Raw genomic sequence first — 20,110 nt, forward strand, 5'->3', positions numbered from 1 at the left:
TATATGTTTCTAAGCAACTTTAAGCTTGAAGAATAGTATACATACTGCATAAAAAAGTACTGCAGATGCCAAAATGATCATTTCTGAAGGAATCATATAGTATCAATTGAGATATCACACTAGATTATATATACTTTTTAGATACCCATACTCTTCTAGTATTTCTTCCTCTGATGCTTTTTTTAGGAAATACGTCACTCGGTATCAAATCAATTAAGCCCAAAATATAGTAGATATTAACTACACAAGTAAGCAGTTTTACCTCACAGATGCTTTCACTGCAGGAAAACTGAAGAAAGACTGGAGTCCGGAGGCCGGACGTCATATATTGTTTCATAGACTAGAATTTACATTCTGTTCATTCTAGGTTGGTTTTTTCGGACGTTTTCTAGGATCACTAGATCGGCAAGGGAACCCGTAGGAAGGCGAGCTACGTGAGGCCAAATTCACATCAGAAATCGCCAACTCTGAAATCAAGAAAATAAAGAGAATAAAAGACTTGAATAATAGACAAAGTAGGAAAGACACTGAAAAACACATTGAAAAAAAGTGCATAGTTGGGATGTATGATAGTCACATATTCACATGGTATCACCTTATCATTACAGGGACTGCAAAAGACTAGCAAAAACGGAGATGAGTAATGCACGATAGAGTGTGACGAAGAGGATCCTTTTCCATTCGACGTTTCAGCACAGGACACTGAACAACCCATAATTCTTTAAGTTCAGGAGGAAGACAATTATCAACAAAACATTCAAGTTTTGGACATCCCCTAACATAGAGGGAAGTGAGATTTAGAATACTTAAGCAAGATACTGATTTCATATTAATGAAACCACTGATGGCTAATCCGGTCAATGATCAGGGCAGACGAATATCCTCATTTGGGAAGGAGTATATTGAATTTGAAGAGCACCCAATATCGGATATTGAGAGCTTTTCAAGAGAATTAAGGTTGTGCAACTCCCCATTCTTGCATTGGTTGTTCAATGTTGAGTCCATCCATGTAGAGTGAAAGCAAGTTCATGGGTAGACCGCCTTTTGGAAAGTAGTGGATTTTTGGACAGTTTGTAAGAAACAGGTCTTGGAGGGAAGTGAAGTTATGCATTTGATTTGGGAGGGACTCTAGGTTTCGACAAACTGATATCAGAAGATTTCGTAGGCCAGGGAGAACAAGATCTTCCGGAAATGAGATGAGATAGGGACATTCACTTATTGTTAACTTGGTGAGGTTAGCAAGTTTTGATGGACTCAAACCTTCTTCAAATAGTGAAAGATCAGAAGAAGAAATATTTCCTCTTTCTGTTAATCATAAAGTGGGAAAAGAACTAGGAGTTTCAAGGGTTTTGAGGCGATCTTTACTCAACAACGTTAACAGAGATTGGCAATTGACAACCTCCAGAACCTCCAGAGTAAGTTTTTCATCATAAGAAGAATATGAATCCCTGAATTCCACGAACTGTAGTTTCTGGCAACTAGAGATAACTAATTGCCGAAGGGTCAAAGATAGCTGATCAACCATGACAAGGGATGAACAATCATCTATTATCAACTTTTGGAGTCGAGGGAGGCTTGGAAGAGAGGCATACAGTTGCTTGCAACGTTGTATCTCAAGTGTGTGTAGCAAAGGGAGACATGAAGGTAAAGATTGCTGTAGAGATGAACAATCCTTGATTGAAAGCTCTTGAAGGCAAGAGAATCCCCTGTTATCAGCTGATGACTGTAACCAACTCTCCCAAGAAGTCATAGACTTAAACCTCAGAGTTCTTAATGTCGGAAATGGATTTGAACAACCAACACCATGAAAATCATAACCTACGACTTTAAGACCACGCATTTCTTGAACCTCAAGCTCCTTCAATGATGGCAGCTTTCCTAGTGGTGGTAAAGATTCACATCTCTCACAACCTACTAGCTTTATAGTAACCATCTTAGTAAAAGAAGGGTCTCCCAACCATCTTGGGAACGCCATACCGTTGTAGTTCCGCAAAGTTAACACTTTGATAGATTTGTGAGGCTCCAACTGATCAAGCACATCTATTCTAGTGTTGTCATCAACCCCGTTAAAAGTTTCCCCAATCCCATACCATCTCTAGCTCATGAAGACCTGATTTCTGATGCAGCCTTGCTTCTCTTGCGTCATTGGAGCTTAACACATTTTCTAAGCCAGTTATAGTTAGCTTTCCCCTAAGATGATTCAAATTCTTCAAATCTCTTATAATGGGTGCATTTGCTCCTATGATAAAATTGTTCAATGTTTGCAGGTTCGTCAGATTCCCAATCCCCAATGGCATCTCATGAACAGAGGTGCCATCAATATCCACATGGCGAAGGTTGATTAAGCATCTCATATTTTCCAACAGCTTTTGAAGTTTGTCACAACCTTTCAACAACGAAGTTTGGAGATTAACAAGGTTGCTCAAGGAATCAGGCAATTCTTCAATATTATTGTATGAGAGATCGAGAAACCGTAAGAGCTTAAGATCGCCTATGGATTCTGGAAATATTGTAAATCCCATGTGAGGTAGCAGTAGCACCCTCATGCATTGAAACATTCCTATAAGATCAAGTACTCGATTTGAAGAACCAGAAAATATATGCTTGTCAAAATGAGCAAAAGTACGAAAGTGGCTGACCTTCAAGGAAAACATACCGTCGCATCTGTCAGGCTCATCTAGTTCAGTGAAGGATATATGTCGAGCTCTACAAGAGGCCTTCGGCCAATCTTTATTAACTGAACAATCCTTTATTGCTAAGCATAATTTACCTGCAACCTCTCGAGCCAAATCACTTTGTAGGCTGTGCATTTTGAAATATTCTGATCCCTTTATGCTCGGTTCAAAAAATGATCTTGATACTAGATCATGAAAATAATCATGGCCTATGTCTTCCATTTGCTTGTTTCCTCCATTTTCGGGTAAAAATCCTTCAGCCATCCACAATAAGATGACATCCTTCCCTGTAAATACATGATCATATGGAAAAATGGAGCAATAAGAATAACACCGTTTCAGATGCGATGGAAGGTCATGAAAACTCAACTCCAATACCTCTAATACCCTGCTCTCGCTCATCCTCAAAGTATCATAATCAAGCGTCTCTTGCCACTCATCCTCTACTTTAGACCTCAAAAGGCCTCCAAGAGCTTTCGCTACCATGGGTAGGCCTCTGCACTTTCTTGTCATATCATCTCTCATTAAGCTAAAATTTGGGCTTAAAGAAATACCAGCATCATCAAATACATTTTGTACAATTATACGCCAACATCATCATCTGAGAGACCCTCCAACAAAATCATACTATTCAGCTGTGGATTCATGATCCTGGCAACTTTCTGGCTTCTTGTAGTAGCCACAACTCTACTTCCCTTCGCTCCTGCTCTTAATGGGGTCCGTAACCTATCCCAATCACTATACTTCTCACTCCATATGTCATCAAGTACGATCAAGAATCGTCTACCTGTTAGCACTTTCTTCAATTGCACTTGAGCTTGATCAAGATCACAAAAAGTGTTGCTTTCACCAGTGATTGAATTAATAATTGATGTTGTTATTCTTTTAGCATCAAACACTTGAGATACATAAACCCATGCCTTTAAAGAAAACACTTCCACTTCCTCATCATTGTAGATGAGCTGAGCAAGAGTCGTCTTACCAATGCCTCCTATTCCAACAATAGGAATTACAACATAGTTATTACCAGTCATTGAGTTCTCATCATTCAGTAGTCGACTTATGGTCTCTTTTCTGTCACCTTCCCGTCCATAAACAAATGGCTCACATAACAAAGAAGTTGATTCCTGCCAGCTTTTCCATTCTCGTTCTGCTCTTGGAGGTATAACTTGTTGCTGCATCACATGTACAGAAAGTCCTAAGCCCTTAGTCTGGCTTAAAATTTCTTTCAACTGCTGATTAATCTCTTCTATCTTCGCTGTTAAATCTTGGCCCGAGTTAAACATGAATGACAGATGCTCCACAGCTTTTGATCCACTAACAACAATGCTTTGCACCTGTCAGAAGATATTGCTATTAGTTACTGAAGGCAATTATAGTGCAGCAAGGAAACTTGAACATTAGTAAAACTCATGCATTACTGTAAAATTTGAGATAGTTAATGAATTTGCATACATTATATAATACTGAATACTCGATAATAAACTCATTACGAAAGAATTAACTGTCAATTTGATACTCGACAATTATTAGTCACTAATCAGTCGAAACATGTTAGCTACTGCTATATAGTTGCTGGCTATGTACATTGCTTATGGTAAAAAGAGTTTTTCTGCAAGACAAATTATGTAAAGTAAGATATTGTATTTAAAAATTAAAAAAAAAAAAAAAATCAGAAATTCTACATGAAATTATCCTAAATCATTCTATGATTTTATTGTATATCAACACTCAACATCCTTAACATTCCAAAGAATCCATAATATTGCTTAAATTTGTATACAATATGCTCATAAGAAAATTCTGTAAGAAGAATTACAGGTGAATGCAAGAAAATAACTGCTTAATGTTGCATACTGTGTAATACGAGTACAACTAAGAATATCATGTACGCTAGTTAATCTAATTGCGACATTTCATCGAACAGGTGGTATGCAATATATAGAAACCAATTCAATGAGATAGTCATTTGGCGGAAAAAAAATAACCCAAAAGATTGGTTTGAACAAGACATAAGTATGAATACTTCGGAATTCCCGACAAAATCAGATATGCAAGCTGCGGCAAAATTTAGCCAAGTGCACATAACAATTACAAAACACAGGGAGATGACTTGATACAAGTCACACCCACGTAAAATTTTCATCCCACCATCTACCCACTACGTATTGACCTATTAGGTATGTATCTAATATCTATACTCGTTCAAGTGGATATAAATTTATCGTTCTTCACTTCCTCTATATCTTGATCCACTTAATTAAAATTTCTATACCCCTACGACAACCCCACCTACCTACTCCTACCCAATATCGGCTACCTATAATGGGTATGTATCTAACACCTTGAAATTTGATGATTTAAGATACAATTAGACAAATTATTTTATTTTATTTAATTTTTTTTTTTTTTTTTTTTTTTTGGTTTTGGAATAATAGACAAATTATGTTTAGATAGAACCATACTGGTAAAATCGGTCTAAATTCCTAACCAAACAATTGGGACTAATGTATACTTTTTTACGTTAAACCATGATAATCTTCGTGGTTTGTTATTTGTATATACTTTTATAACTTGTTCAATTCACAAATAAAAATCTTCTTATTAGGTTTGGACTTGCATATTAAGAAATTAGTAGGGTGAAGTAAAGAAAAAAAAAAATATCAACGTCATGTGTATTGAAAAAAATGAAAAATTCTGTGGAAGACTAGTTAAAACAACAAATATATATAGGAAGATTATTGCGAATGAAAAGATTATAGTAGTAATATACTACCAAAATAAGCAATATTGTACAAAGTGGAGGACTTAACAAACCATATTATTGTTAGGTGAACTAGCAAAATTGGGGTCGTTATTCTTCAAAACACGGCCGTGCACATCTTCCTTGATCATCATCAACTCATAAATTTGAGCTTGTGTAGCAAATGCATCCAACACATCTTCTAAATCATAAGCCAAGTCTCGAAGATCCTGCATCCATGACTTTACACCATTATTACTACTATCAAGTTGCTTCTGCCCGGCATCGCTTAGTACCGCCTCTATCATTCTAAGTTGCTTCTCCCATTGCTTTATGGTTTTTCGTTGTATTTTGCCTCCCTTATTAACTTCATAAACATTGTAACTCCTGGTGACAACATCTTCTCAAACAATACTTGCAAAAATGCTGAAAGAAAAGCTTCTCCTATAGCCATTTTATATTTTTTTTTTATGTATGTTTACTTTGATATTAGAAATTCAATTGAGGCTATATTTTGTAAATTAGGAAGTAAACGATAATCGAGTCGTTCTTTGATGGTTGATAGTGGGGTGTAACACTATTATTTGAGTAGAATTGTCAAGAGTCATCAAGATCCCGTGGTTTGGGCAAGTCAACAGTCAAGCTTTAATATTAATTTTATCCACCCACCCATAATCCGTCCTCATCTTTCTTTCTTAGCGTAAATTAAAAATTATACTACGTACTTTCCATCTCTTTAAGATTGTCACATTGGTTTTTAGGTCAATATCAATTAAATTGTCATATTTTCATTTTAGTTGTTATGATCCCCACAATTCCTCTCTGTAACTCACAAAAACAAGATAAAACAAATATAAAAAAAACAAAATAAAAAATAAAAAAAAATCGACCCACTTTGCATAATAATTTTTTATCTTAACATGGAGAGAGCGTTTCAAAAGTAAATATTATTTTTTTTAAGTTGAGGAAAGTGAAACTAGCTAGATGTAGTGATCATTTGGTTGAACGTAGAAAAGTTTATTTCTTTTAATTTTTAGTTCCTATGGAGTTTACTTCTTAGAAAATGAGTGAAATTTATGTATGTAGTCATGCTAGTGGATGCTAGTAGAAATGGCAATGGATCGGATGCGGCTAAATCTAAATCTGATTCGTTTAGTAAACGAACCCTGGACTCGAATTCGAATCCGAAAAATCCGAATCTGAGTCCGATCCAACTTGTAATTTATTTCGGATCCGAATCCGGTCCATTTATTCGAACCTTGAAATGATCCGCTTTTTTTTTTTGGGTAATGTGTGATATATTATAATTGCTTGTATTATCATACTGATGAGTGAAGTATAAACATAACATATTTAAATTATACACTAAGTTACATAACAAAATTTTGTTACAAAACAAACAAGTAATTGTCCCAAGTTGTAAACCATATGCTTATACTCTCGGACTCGGTCGGACTTTGCATAAGGTCCAAGTCCGATCCGCCTCCTATTCGGATTTGGATTGGAACTAATTTTAAACGGATTCGGATCAGATTTTTTTTTTCTTCGAATCGGATTCGAATTGAATTCAGATTGAATTGCTATCCCTAGATGCTACTCATCTATTGTAAGTGATTTTCACATATAAAAAACATAATAATAATCTTCCGTAATACTAAAATTGTACCAACCAAATTTAAAGCTAAGCTAAATATAAAGTAATTAACAAAGAATCAACAACACACATCGGATTTTTCAATAATTAATTTCGAATTGATATCAGTTGACATGACACTATATATATAATAATTAGCCAATAACTTAATAATCAAAGGAATGGGAAAGATAAAGGATTTACTTGGTTACTACGTACTACAATAGTACAATGTAATGGAGAAACCTCCAATGATCATTGTGAAATGAAAGATAGAGAGTAATAGTACTCGGTAATAAGTTGCAGGTTGAAGCACAGGATTAGGTTATATACTCTATATATTATTGTATGACACTAGTGGAATTTAAGTTGATTCCTGGAATTAGGCTTTGTATTTCCGCTGTCCTTTTTACATGTTTATATTAATCCTTATAAAGAACAAGTGACAAAGATACTAATTAGAGAAGCGCAGGAAACTAAACTAGACATCAAAGGAAATTAAATAACTGCCTCTCTTGTACTAAATAATGTCTTGCCTTGGAGTCGAATTGAGCTAGGAAGGCCTTTTATCTTCTCGTGAAAAAAAATGTTTAACTCTTTAATATCGTTATTTACCCTAATTACTTAATAGTGCCAAACCTCCTAATAGGACACTTAAAAAAGAATAATGGGTACCAATATTTTACGTCAATAATTCATTTCTTCCCATCTTTCACCCTTAAAAACCCAAAGTAGGAGAACCATTCATGTCATTTACAAATTCACAATCACTTGTTATCTGAATTTCCAACTCTCATTTACAATATTTCTCCACTTGTGTCCACATTATAAACCCCCAAAACTAAGAGAACCATTCATTTCATTCACAATCACTTGTTATCTGAATTTAATTTCCATCTCTCATATATGATATTTCTCCACTTCTTTCCACTTTATTAACACCCAAAACTAATTAAGAGAGCCATTCATTTTAGTCATAATCACTCGTTCTCTGTTATCCAACTCTCTGCAGTTTTCAACTTCATTTCACCTCCCCCACCCAAAAAAATATGAAGGAGAAACCAATTCAACAAAAATACAGTTCTTTCCACAATAATTGACCATTGTGACTGTTGTGAGTACCCACATGTAACATTTCACTTTAAATGTGAGTACCAAATTATCCACTTCTTTCCACAATACTAATAATTCAGTTCTCCACTTGTTTCCACTCTAAACCCCCAAAACTTACAGAACCTTTCATTTCATTCATAAATTTTTCTGAAGAGTTTTCAACTTTATTTCAAAAAGAAAGGAAAAAAAAAAAAAAGAAAAGCAAGTATGGAAGTTGTAGAGATGGTAGTTTCAGCAATGTTTAAAGAAGTGTTGGATAAACTGGTCTCTGAAGGAGTGAAGCAGTTCATGAAGCTGGTCAACAAAGGAAAGAATTCTAAAAATAAAATCAATATCGAAGATTGGAAGAATGAGCTGGAGATGATTGAAAGGGTTTTGAGCGATGCTGAACAGAAACAATGTGATGAGCAACACGGAGCTGCAATCAGGTTGTGGCTGGAGAATCTTCAAGACTTGGCTTTTGATTTGGAGGATCTTTTGGATGACTTTGCATATCAAGCCCTGAAAATGAATCAGGGTAATAATGATGATTTTGATGTTCATCATTTCAAGAAGAATGCTCGTGGATTTCTTCCAACTTCCTTCCATAATATGGTTTGTACTTCTATTTCTATCTACTAATCCACTGCATTTTCTAAAGTATATATTTGCTCTTTAATTCAAAGTGTTACTCGTACACTTTTGTAGATACATGTAGAGTAGCTGAGTAGGATATAGTAGTGCTAAATGTGCATAAATTAAACTTAATCCATTTCTTTTACCGAGCTCACATGTTTTGACTGTGTTAACCCACTTTGACTTCATTTTGTGATTTAGAGCTTCTTTAATTCACTTTTTAGTTGCTGATCTAATCTGATTGTCTCATTAAATCAAACTTTGATTTTATGTGAACGATAATCTAAATAAAAATTGTATTAAATGGGAGTCTTGTTATATTTGTAATAGTGTGTATCTTATTAATTGATAACTTTCAAAATTAAAGATATTTAGCGATGAAAATCGCATATAATACGATGATCTCATCTGAATTTATTTTTAATGAAAAAAAAAATAAGATGAACTATGTTTTCTTAAGCTCGCCTGTTTTCGTAAAAAAAAAAAAAAAAAAAAAAAAAAAAAAAAAAAAGGGTGAACTAAACATGGACTTGATAATACTTAGTTACGGAGTATATGGGTCTTGTTAGACTTCGAACGATACATAGCTTTAAGTAATTTAATTGACTTTATAAAAATAAGAGATAAGTGAGGGTAGTTGGAGTATTAAAAATTGTAAAAGAAATATAATGGGGTTAATACTTAATAGTTTATTGAAAAGCAATAATAAATGTGAGAGGAAAAATTTAATACTGGAGTAATTAAAAAAAAAAAATACACTTTAATAATCCCAAATTTGCCCAATTTAATTTAGATAATCCTAACTTTTGATTATTCTACAATAATATCAACTTTTACCTGTGTTTTCTTTCTTCAATCCCGATTACCAGTAACCTGGAGAGAAGGTAAATTTTTCAAAAAAAAATCATAATTGCCACGTGTCGCTTGTTTAAGAAAAAAAGATTTAAAAAAATAAATATTCAAAACACCAAGCCTACCATGACCACAGCCGGTGGCCACGGCCTCACCAGCCGGATTTCCAACTCAGATTTCCAGCGCCCACCACCATTTCCCGACCCCTCCCTTCCCCTATCCCGCAACCTAGCTAGCCCCGAAACCGTAGCCGTTGGGACCTAGTTTGAAGGTGGGGGAAGGGAGGGAGTCAGTTTCTGGGTTGGGGGAAGGGAGGGAGGCCGGTTTCGGTGGTGTGGGAAGGGAGGGGACGCCGATTTCAGTGGTGTAGGAAGGGAGGGGGTCTATTTTCGGGGCGTTTGGAATGTGGGAATGGGAGTTCGGGGATTAAAAGGTGGGAATGGGATTGGGAATTAATTGTTGGGAATTCATGAAAATTTACCAATACCTTGTTTGGATAGTGAGTTGGAATATATAGGGAATAAATAACAATTTACAAATTTACCCTTACTAATATTTCCTTTCATTGTTTTCATTAATGACAAAAATGTCATTTTAAACTTATTCCCATTCCCATCCATTTATTACCTACCCTCCTTGGGTAATAAAATGGTGGGAATTCTCCCCTAAATATTTCCATTCCCAAACCTATTTTATTCCCATTTCCATCAAACAAACAAAACTTTTTTCTTGAATTGGGATTTAAACTCCCAATCCCACCCTCAATTCCCAAATACCAAACACCCCCTTTGGAGATTGGGTTGGGGATGGGAATGGTATCGTGGCGGCGTTAGAAGGGCGGTGGTGGTTTCCAAGGTGTGGTTGAGGTGGGGGGACCGATTTTAGGTGTTAGAGTTGGTTTGGTGGCAAAATCCGGCAGCGGGAGGCTGGGAGGAGGTGGTTAGGGGGTTGGCAGGGGAGAAAGGCCACCATTGGTGGCTACGTGGCTGGATGTTTAGATTTTTAAAAAAAAAATTTCTTTTTTTTTCCTTGTACTTTTTTTTTATTTTTGAACCACTAACGTGTTGACACGTGTTAGGAACCTAGAATAAAGGGTAGTTGACTTTTTTTGACTAGTTTGGGATTGCAGAAAGAAAACGCAGGTGAAAGCTAGAATTTATTGCAGAATAATCGATAGTTGAGATTATTTAAAGTAAATTTGGCAAAGTTAGGATTATTAAAGTAGAATAAAGGGTAGTTGACTTTTTTTGACTAGTTTGGGATTGCAGAAAGAAAACGCAGGTGAAAGCTAGAATTTATTGCAGAATAATCGATAGTTGAGATTATTTAAAGTAAATTTGGCAAAGTTAGGATTATTAAAGTGTATTTTTTCTAAAAAAAAAAAGTAGAAATGGGTTTAGATCGAGACCATGAAAAGATAGATATATAACATTAAAAATGTAATTTTTTGTTAAAAAAAGAAGTGTAACACTTATTAAAATATGACCGCATTTAGTGAGTGCAACACTTATTAAAATATAGCCGCGTTTAGTGAGTGTAACACTTATTAGATACGGAGAGAATATGACATGTTGTTCAATTGTATATTGATATTGCTCTTTAATTGGAATTAAGCCAAATATGCCTATCAATTCAAAGATATAAGCAAAATAATGAAAGATTAGTAGTAAAATTAATGATCCTGTTTAATATTTTTCAATTTTTCATTTTTCTAGGTAAAAAGATATATGAAGAGATGTTTATAATATTTGACTCAACTATCTTCTATTATATAAGAAATTGATAGAACCAAGAGACGTAAGTGAACAATTAATTATATTTTTGAAAGAAACTAACTTCATGTAGGTGAAGAGGAGAATCACAAAATACAAGTGACTTTTAAGTGAAATAAGATTCCGGAAATGAAAAAACAAAAAATTAAATGAAAAAATAAAAATGAAAGTGTAACAAAAGAGTGGGACACGTGCCAATGTATATTGTTTGCAAAAGTTCTTGCTATTAAATATTAGTATAGATTTTTGGTTTTCGTGAAATAGAAAAGTAAATAAATTAAAAAATAAACATGGAGAGAGTAAATAATTTGTTTATGCATAGAGAAAGAAGGATTTCTATCATATTTTTATACAAGTTTAATTTTAATAGTTTATTTGCTTTTTTCTTGAATAAATTAGCTGTAGAATTTCAGCATTGTCTAAACGCATCATTTGCATCAATCAGGTTGGCAGTGTTTTGGCGTGTGGATGTAGTACTTCCCGGCAAATTGGATACTCTGGTCCAGACTTTTCATCAAGGATTGATGAGATAAGTAATGCCTTGAACAAGATTCAAACCCGGGTTTCGACTTTGGGTCTCCTAACCAACAACTTGAGGCAACCAACAAACGCAGTAGAGGAGCAGCATCGAAAGATGCGAGAGACCTCTTCTTTGATAAGCGACAAGCATCATGTTTACGGGAGGAATGATACGAAAAAAGATATCATCTGTCAATTGTTGGAAGATAAACTAAGTTATGAGAATTATGTTGTGATCCCTATCGTTGGAATGGGAGGCATTGGGAAGACAACTCTTGCGCAGTATGTCTACAATGATAAGGAGGTGAAGACTCACTTTGCTCTTAAGGCATGGGTGTGCGTATCAGATGCGTTTGATGTGAAACGGATAACAAATGATATCATCAACTCGGCCACCCAAGGCAATTTTGATTGTAGCAACCTGAATCAAGCACAAGAGAAATTGCAGCAAGTGCTAAAGGACAATAAATTCTTAATTGTTCTTGATGATATTTGGAGTGAGAAATATGAGGAGTGGAACCAGCTACAAATACCTTTTCTTGGTGCAGCACGAGGAAGCAGAGTCATCGTCACAACCAGAAAGGAGGTCACTGCAAGGGTGATGAATAATCCCAACCCCATCCATTTAGAACATTTGTCTGGTGAGTATTGTTGGAGTATATTTCAGCAGCATGTTAATACTATGCATTCAGACCTTGCTGAGAGGCGGGATGATATTATCCGCAAATGCGATGGATTGCCTTTGGCTGCAAAAGCTCTTGGTGGTCTGCTACGAAAGACAGTGGAGAAGAGTCGGCGCCAAAGGATAATAGATAGCAATATTTGGAGCAAGACGTGTGAAATTTTGCCTGTTCTATGGTTGAGTTATCATCATCTGTCATCTCTTCTGAAGTGTTTATTTGCTTATTGTTCCATATTTCCTAAAGATTACGAATTTGAGGAGATGGAGATTATCCAACTGTGGATGGCTCAGGGCTTCCTACCAGACACCACAACAAATGAAAGAATGGAAGATATTGGCCATGAGTACTTCAATGATTTGGTATCAAGGTCATTATTTGAAAAAAGTCCATCTGCACGAGGAATGTTTATCATGCATGACCTCATACATGATGTGGCTCAATCTGCTGCAGGCAACCTATGCAACGTAATGGATGGCACGGATACACAGACGGATTTCAGAAGAACTCGTCATTTGTTTATCACCAAGCATGTTCAAACCTTGGGAAATCAAATTATGGCTTCTCAGTTGCGTACTTTTCTATGGAATTATGCTTTGAAAATTGACTATTCTGATTTTTTCAACAAAATCCGTTACATACGCACTCTATTTCTATATTCGGATGAAATTGAAGCTTTGCCAGAATGTATCGGTGATTTAAAGCACTTGCGCTACCTTAGTCTCAAACTTAGAAGAATAAAAGAGTTGCCACTTTCAATCAACGATCTTTGGAATCTCCAAACACTTTGTTTGAAAGGATGTGGTGGACTTGAGAAGGTTCTATGTATTGAATCGCTTGGGAAACTTCGTCACCTGTACGCTGGAAACAATTGCGTTGGCATCGGGAAATTAACAAACTTGCAGACTCTGGATATACTAGGTGGGTCCAGGTTAAGGGAGTTGGGGAAGTTGAATCAGCTCCGTGGAAGATTAAGAATCATGTTCGCGCTATTAAATGTGACAGAGGTTGAGGTTAAGGACGCAGAGGAAGCCCAGTTGTGTAAGAAAGAGCATCTTGATCGGTTGGAATTGATATGGAGGCGTAGATGGAGAGAAGTGGTCAATGGCAATAAAATGCAAGATGTGGTTGAGAAGTTGCGGCCTCACACTTCCATCAAAGAGTGTGAGTTGGGGGATTACATGGGCTCGACATTCCCAAGTTGGTTGGGAGATTCCTCTTTCATTAACATGGTGGACATATATGTGCATAGTTGTGATAATTGTGTATGCTTGCCTCCATTGGGGCAACTACGCTCATTGAAGAGTTTTAAGATTGTCTGTATGGATGGTATTAAGGAGGTTGGTCTTGAATTTTATGGGAAATGCCCAATTCCTTTTCCATCTTTGAAGACTCTAGAATTTTCTTGTATGAGATCCTGGGAGAAGTGGGTGCACCCACTAGTTGACAACAAGGCATTCCCCAACCTTGAAATGCTTTCTATTTATGATTGTCCGTCATTACAAGGTGATATACCTCCTCATTTGCCTTCTCTTAGGAGGTTGGAAATCAATGAAGTCGAGCAGCTACAATCCTTGGAATTGAAGAATTCGTCTTCCTCAACTTCTCATCTTCCCTTGACTCTAAAATCGCTGAGGATTTATAATTGCAAGAAACTACGGTATGTAGAATTTGATAAACTATCTACGAATTCGTCTTCCTCAATTTCTCATCTTGAAGAAGTCATTGTTATGTATTGCAAATCTATGGTCTCTATTGGTCAAATTCCCTTGACTCTAAAATCGCTGATGATTGATGATTGCGAGAAACTACGGTATGTAGAATTTGATGAACAATCTACGAATTTGTCTCGTGGAAGTGACAAATTGGAACTTCCTCTTCTCACCGAATTGGAAATAGTAAGATGCCCAAGTCTAATATCATTACAGCAAAGCCTGCTTCTCCCAGCTTTACGAGATCTTCACTTAAAGGAATGCGAAAATATGGAAAAGCTTCCTGGTGAATTTGATAAACTATCTACGAATTCGTCTTCCTCAATTTCTCATCTTGAAAATGTCATTGTTGAAAGTTGCGATTCTATGGTCTCTATTGGTCAAATTCCCTTGACTCTAAAATCGCTGAGGATTAATGATTGCGAGAAACTACGGTATGTAGAATTTGATGAACAATCTACGAATTTGTCTCGTGGAAGTGACAAATTAGAACTTCCTCTTCTCACCGAATTGGAAATAGTAAGATGCCCAAGTCTAATATCATTACAGCAAAGCCTGCTTCTCCCAGCTTTACAACATCTTCACTTGAAGGAATGCGATAATATTACCTCCCTGGTGACAGAAAAGCTTCCTGGTGAATTGCACAATATTACCTCCCTCCAGAGCTTAGCGATTGAAGACTGCCCTAAAATCCATAGCTTAGCAGAAGGTGGTTTACATTTCCTGACATCACACCTTTCTCTCCCTTCTTCCTTGTCTACATTACATATCAACAGTTTCCAAAATTTGAAAACCGTATCATTCAATGGCAGCACCAGTCCCAACCTCACTCGTCTTGTTGTTAGCGAATGCCCAAGGCTTGAATCATTGGGATTGCACCTTCTTACTTCCCTTGAATTTCTAGATTTTTATAATGAAGAACTTAGTAATTCCCAAGGCTTGAATCATTGGGATACACTAGAGTCCATTAGCTATCCTGACTTTCCCTCTTCCTTGTGTGAGTTAAATATCGGGAGTTTTCAAAATTTGAAAACAATATGTTGTTCCACTCTTCCCAGACTACGCAGGATGCATATCTTTGGTTGCCACAAATTGGAATCCTTTGGTGACAATGGCCTTCCTCCACACATTGATAATGTCGATATTGAATTGTGTGAAATGATAGAACAACATTTGACAAGTGATCCCAATGGTCGTATAACAAATTATGGGAGAGGAAAATTCTCAATGCCTCTGTCCGGAAGTCAACCAAGCTCAGCCGAAACAAGTAAGTTTTACATTTTTACATTAGCATACATGTTTCATTTTCTTACATTTACTTACATTTTCTAATATTTCACTTCTGACAGCTTGTTGATACAACACTCAACAATCAATGGAACTTCACTCAAACAAAAGATTATAAACTGGTTAGCATGAATTCAACCATCTCAGGCTAATTTATGCATTTTACTTTGCAATTTCTGTCTCTTTTCAGTCTAATTATAACAATATATGATTGTACAAAGTACAAAATTTTTTATGCAATAGATCAGTAAGTTTAGATATATAAAGGTATTTTCTTTTAAGGACATATTCTTTAGCTGATTATTATTTTCAAGTTTTCCGTGCACTGGCTTAATTGATACATAAACTAGCTAATCTTGATATTTCAGCATACCTACATGCTGTTGAAACTTGGTTGTTGTACTCGTTAAGCGATACTTTGTTTAGGAATTCTAAGACCATGCAACATCTATAGACCAGAACATTAGTACATTGATATTGCCTGGCCTTTTTGCCTACTTTTTGTGGGGATGCCCCAGTTTCTCATAGTGAAAAACAAAATTTGTTTCTCACATGGCATTTTCGTTAATAAACCAACAATTTTATTCAACTTTATTCAATTGTGAAGCCCACAATAATGAAAAATTTGTTGATTTATTCACGAAAATGTCATGTGAGAAACAGGGAATTTCCCCTTGTATTATGCATTCTCAAACAGATAATTAGTATAGAGTTCTAGAAAAGTGAAGGAACATTATCACGATGTTGCAAATAGTAATCGCGGAAGGGAAAACTTGATCAACTAACTAGTTGTACATATTTACATATCTTTCATGACATACTACAATTTAACTTCAAATCAGATTTCAATTTTGTGTCATTGTGGAAACTAATGGATATTGTAGTTGTAGATACCTTTTCTATGTATTTAACTTGATTGTTACAAATTTACCTTTTTAGATGTTTTTCAGATGAAATAAAAATATTGATATTTTTACTATCTTGAAGCTATTGTTATAGAATAAATGTGCAATGTTCTGATATATCGTAATAGCAAGTACATGACCTTCAAATGCAACTGTTTGCTCATATTATGGTGCTAAGAACTCATGCAACTGAAAAGCCTAACAGTAGTAACATCTACAATTTTAAGGTACTGGAAAATTAAGCTTGCCTTTGCTGTCAATTTATTTTTAATTTAAGATGTAATTTCTAGTGCTGCTGATGGTGATCTGAAAAACTACGTTACCTGATAGAAATTTCAACTCATGGCATGTGTTTATGGTTTAGATTTTTGGGGTTATTTCTTTGGCTATCTTGTCATTATTCGTGTCTAAACTTCTATTGCTGAACTTATTCCTTTGCTCTTTCAATTCCGTACTTCTAGTTTAAAGGATACCTCAAGGACTCGAGTAACATATTCTTCAGTCTGCCAGAAAATTAAAGGATTTGTTTTTAATCACAATTAAAGTGCCATTCATCTGTTCTTGACTTCTAGTAGTTCAATAACAACCAGGTTTTCTTCTTTAGGCATGTGTTATTGCAGAGTTATCTCAAATTATAAAAATCTCTTGGCTAATTTATTGTCTTGATCATCCCAAACTAGTATGTTCTGATGTATAATCACTCATAGCTTATTAATTACTAATACTCTTCTTTCTTTGCTCTGTTGATAAAACTTCCTGCTGGTTCTGTTTGTTTTCCTACCATTACCCATTTTTTCGGCTACTGATGATTTCAACCTCCTAAAATCTTTGGAGTTATTCAGCGCCAACTGAAATGTAGTGTTAATTCATGTATCCAACTTAGTATTCCATGAATAATGCTTGTTAGTTCACTTAACTTTGTCAATACTCATTTTTGCATAGTTCAAAAAGAAAAAAAAAAAAAAAACTCATTTTTGCTGATATTGTATGCTCTTCCCTTTTATTAACTGGTAAGAAGATACTTCTTCTGTGTCATGTACTGTGTAAACTTTTGTAAATAAACAATCACTTTCACAGTTGTAAATTTTACTCCTTTTTATGCTATTATAGTTAATCATTAGTCATAGACTCGTAGCCAATGACTATAGAAGATATACATTAAGGATGAAAATTTCACAGCTGCGCCAAACAAAGTATTGTAAACCTATTACTGAGTATCTGTAAGGGAAGGGCAATGAATTTGACTTCTACATACTGCTAGTAGGTGATTTATAGTCAACGAGGTATTTTATAATTTTCAAGTATCATCTTTTTTTTTTTTTTCTTTTAAACAATGAGATGATTTGTACTATTTTATCTCATGTTTGCACTAGAAACTTGTAGAAAGCTAGAAGCAATAGCATATAATCCTTTGCCTAATAGCATTGCACATACTCTCTTATATCAGGTGACAAACATTATTGGTTCTACACTTCTAGAGCTGCAGAAAGTTTGTCCACGTTCAGACATTCATCCAAGGATTAATGTCATTTCATAGTTGCAAAGTGATCAGATCCCGGCAGAGTGTTTTAGTTACGCTGCAGATGTGCCAAGTAGAATGAAGCTTGTCAAAGCTAGGAAGTTTCGACGCTGTTTATTACAGTAAGCAATAGTGTGGCTAAGATACACTGCTATAGTACCAAGAAGCATCAGATAAGCATAAATTGGCATTTCTCTGTTTGAGCTTGATAGCAACTTTGTTTAGCCAATATACTTGAGACCGCTCTATATGTTGCAACTTCAAGGTTTGTTATTGCCTTAAATTGTTGGCATTTTTCATTTATGATTCAGAGACAAGTCATCAGGATGCGCCTTTTATTACTAGAGAGACATAAATTGAGGATTTGCTTTTCACTGTCAATAGCAACGCATTTCATCTGGTTGTTGTTCAATAGCAACCAGGATTTCTGCTTTTGCTCCACACGTTTAGTAATTTCTACTATACTATTGATGATCAATAGCTTTAGGAAGCACTAATACTAATAATATTTATTTTTTGTCATTTCAATCTCCTAGAGTAATTTCTCCTGATGATCTAGCTAGCACTTGAGTTGCAAGTATGCACAAGAAAACTGGAAAGTAACGTAAAAAATAAAAATTCCCTATTAAAATTGCTCGTAATTTTTATTATCAGGCGACACATTTTTGGTTCTTGAGCTGCAGAATGTCTCTCCATATCGCTCAATCTAGTTGTTGACATTCATTAAAGGATTACTGAGGTGGCGTGTAATTTGCAGATAAATACAACCCCGGCATAATCTTTTGGTTACACCACAGCCATATCAATTAAAAGCAATTGGGTGAGCAAGATACACAATTATAGTACGAAGCAACATATATTATATGGTGGCATACCGTACTGGCATTAGACATCTGCACGAGTTTGTGGCAGCTCTCGCGCTTTGGTTAGGCAAGTTACTTGGGACCCATTTTAATGTCTGCAACAAATTGAATGTGTGATAAAGGAACATTCATCATAATTAGAAGAACATCATCTTCAACCTTTGAAAATAATACCCAAAAAAAAAAATCACCAACTTCCTTTGATTACGAAATAATCCACAAATTATGAAATTTAATAATTTAAGAGAACATTATCATTAGCATCAACATCGTAATTATAATTATAAAATTTAAATACGAAAAAACCTATAAAAAAAAAATTACCTTCATATTTGATTATGAAATCCTCAAATTCATCTTCATTATTGACCAAATCTTCATTCTCATACGTATTATCAACAAATCTTTAATGGAATCATGTCGAATTTCTTACACCCCGCCATTAATTTTCTCTGCTAAAAATTCTCTCTGTGGAAATTCTCTCTGTATTTCGAAATTGTAATTATGTCTCTCCAAAAATATCAAATCTATTTTTGAAAACTATTAATATGGAGAATAACTAACAAATCCCTTAAATTAAGGAGGAATCATTATAAAAAAAAAAAAAAAAAAAGAAAAATTATTTGAAGAATGCCTTTGTTTTCTACAGGGTGTACCGTGAGCATGGTACATCCTGATATACTATACAAATTTCATGTGATAAGTAGATTAAAAGTTAATTACTCCCTCAATCTTTTCTTATGAATGGAGGGGTATTTATTTGGTAATTAGAAAGTTATGACTCTTTTGAGTATGATTAATAAACAAATAATCCTAACCATTATGAACCAAACAATTCTCGCTATTAACCTAATTTAAAACTTCAACGAGAGAGTGGCAATCCCACTGCTGCTTCCTACCTCTCAGGCTCTGACACTGTTGAATTTCCTCAATAAGACAATAAGCCGTGTTAATACCTTTTCTAATTATTAAAATTTGCCAAAATAGATAATGTTACACCATGTAGAAAGTTAACGTACATATATATTATTTATCAATATAGTTTTCTGTTATGAAACAAGTAGCCACATATAAATGTAATAAGGTTACACAAAGTTACATATGTGGTTGGCCACACCGTATGGCCTGAATTACTTATTCAGAGTTTACGCGGTCCGTCAGGGTTACACGGTAAGGGGTTACTTGGTCATGGATTACTCGGTTGGTTAGGGATTCGGTCAGT

General features: G+C 35.1%; 2 protein-coding genes across 4 annotated transcripts; one reads left to right on the forward strand and one right to left on the reverse strand.

The window, feature by feature from the left end:
* Positions 1–1,523: 1,523 nt before the first annotated feature.
* On the reverse strand, positions 1,524–6,295 carry LOC110738356 (putative disease resistance protein At3g14460). 2 transcript variants are annotated; one of them, XM_021918727.1, is made up of 2 exons: positions 5,493–6,295; positions 1,524–4,012 (listed from the first exon to the last, which is right to left on the reverse strand). In XM_021918727.1, exon 2 carries the CDS (start codon positions 3,198–3,200, stop codon positions 2,067–2,069), a length of 1,134 nt encoding a protein of 377 aa, XP_021774419.1. In that variant the 5' UTR covers positions 3,201–4,012; positions 5,493–6,295; the 3' UTR covers positions 1,524–2,066. Both variants share the same exon structure in this region, with proteins under 2 accessions (XP_021774419.1, XP_021774420.1).
* A 1,472-nt stretch (positions 6,296–7,767) lies between these two features.
* Positions 7,768–18,466, forward strand: LOC110738357 (putative disease resistance RPP13-like protein 1). 2 transcript variants are annotated; one of them, XM_021918729.1, is made up of 4 exons: positions 7,768–8,758; positions 11,849–15,581; positions 15,664–15,723; positions 17,954–18,466. In XM_021918729.1, the coding sequence occupies exons 1-3, from the start codon at positions 8,372–8,374 to the stop codon at positions 15,669–15,671; spliced, it is 4,128 nt and encodes a 1,375-aa protein (XP_021774421.1). In that variant the 5' UTR covers positions 7,768–8,371; the 3' UTR covers positions 15,672–15,723; positions 17,954–18,466. The 2 variants fall into 2 exon arrangements, 1 of the variants encoding a protein (XP_021774421.1); XR_002514603.1 differs by lacking the exons at positions 7,768–8,758; positions 11,849–15,581; positions 15,664–15,723 and adding an exon at positions 15,821–16,733.
* Positions 18,467–20,110: the final 1,644 nt, after the last annotated feature.

The sequence above is a fragment of the Chenopodium quinoa genome, unplaced genomic scaffold (assembly GCF_001683475.1).
Source record: "Chenopodium quinoa cultivar QQ74 unplaced genomic scaffold, ASM168347v1, whole genome shotgun sequence".
In the NCBI taxonomy this organism is placed as follows: domain Eukaryota; kingdom Viridiplantae; phylum Streptophyta; class Magnoliopsida; order Caryophyllales; family Amaranthaceae; genus Chenopodium; species Chenopodium quinoa.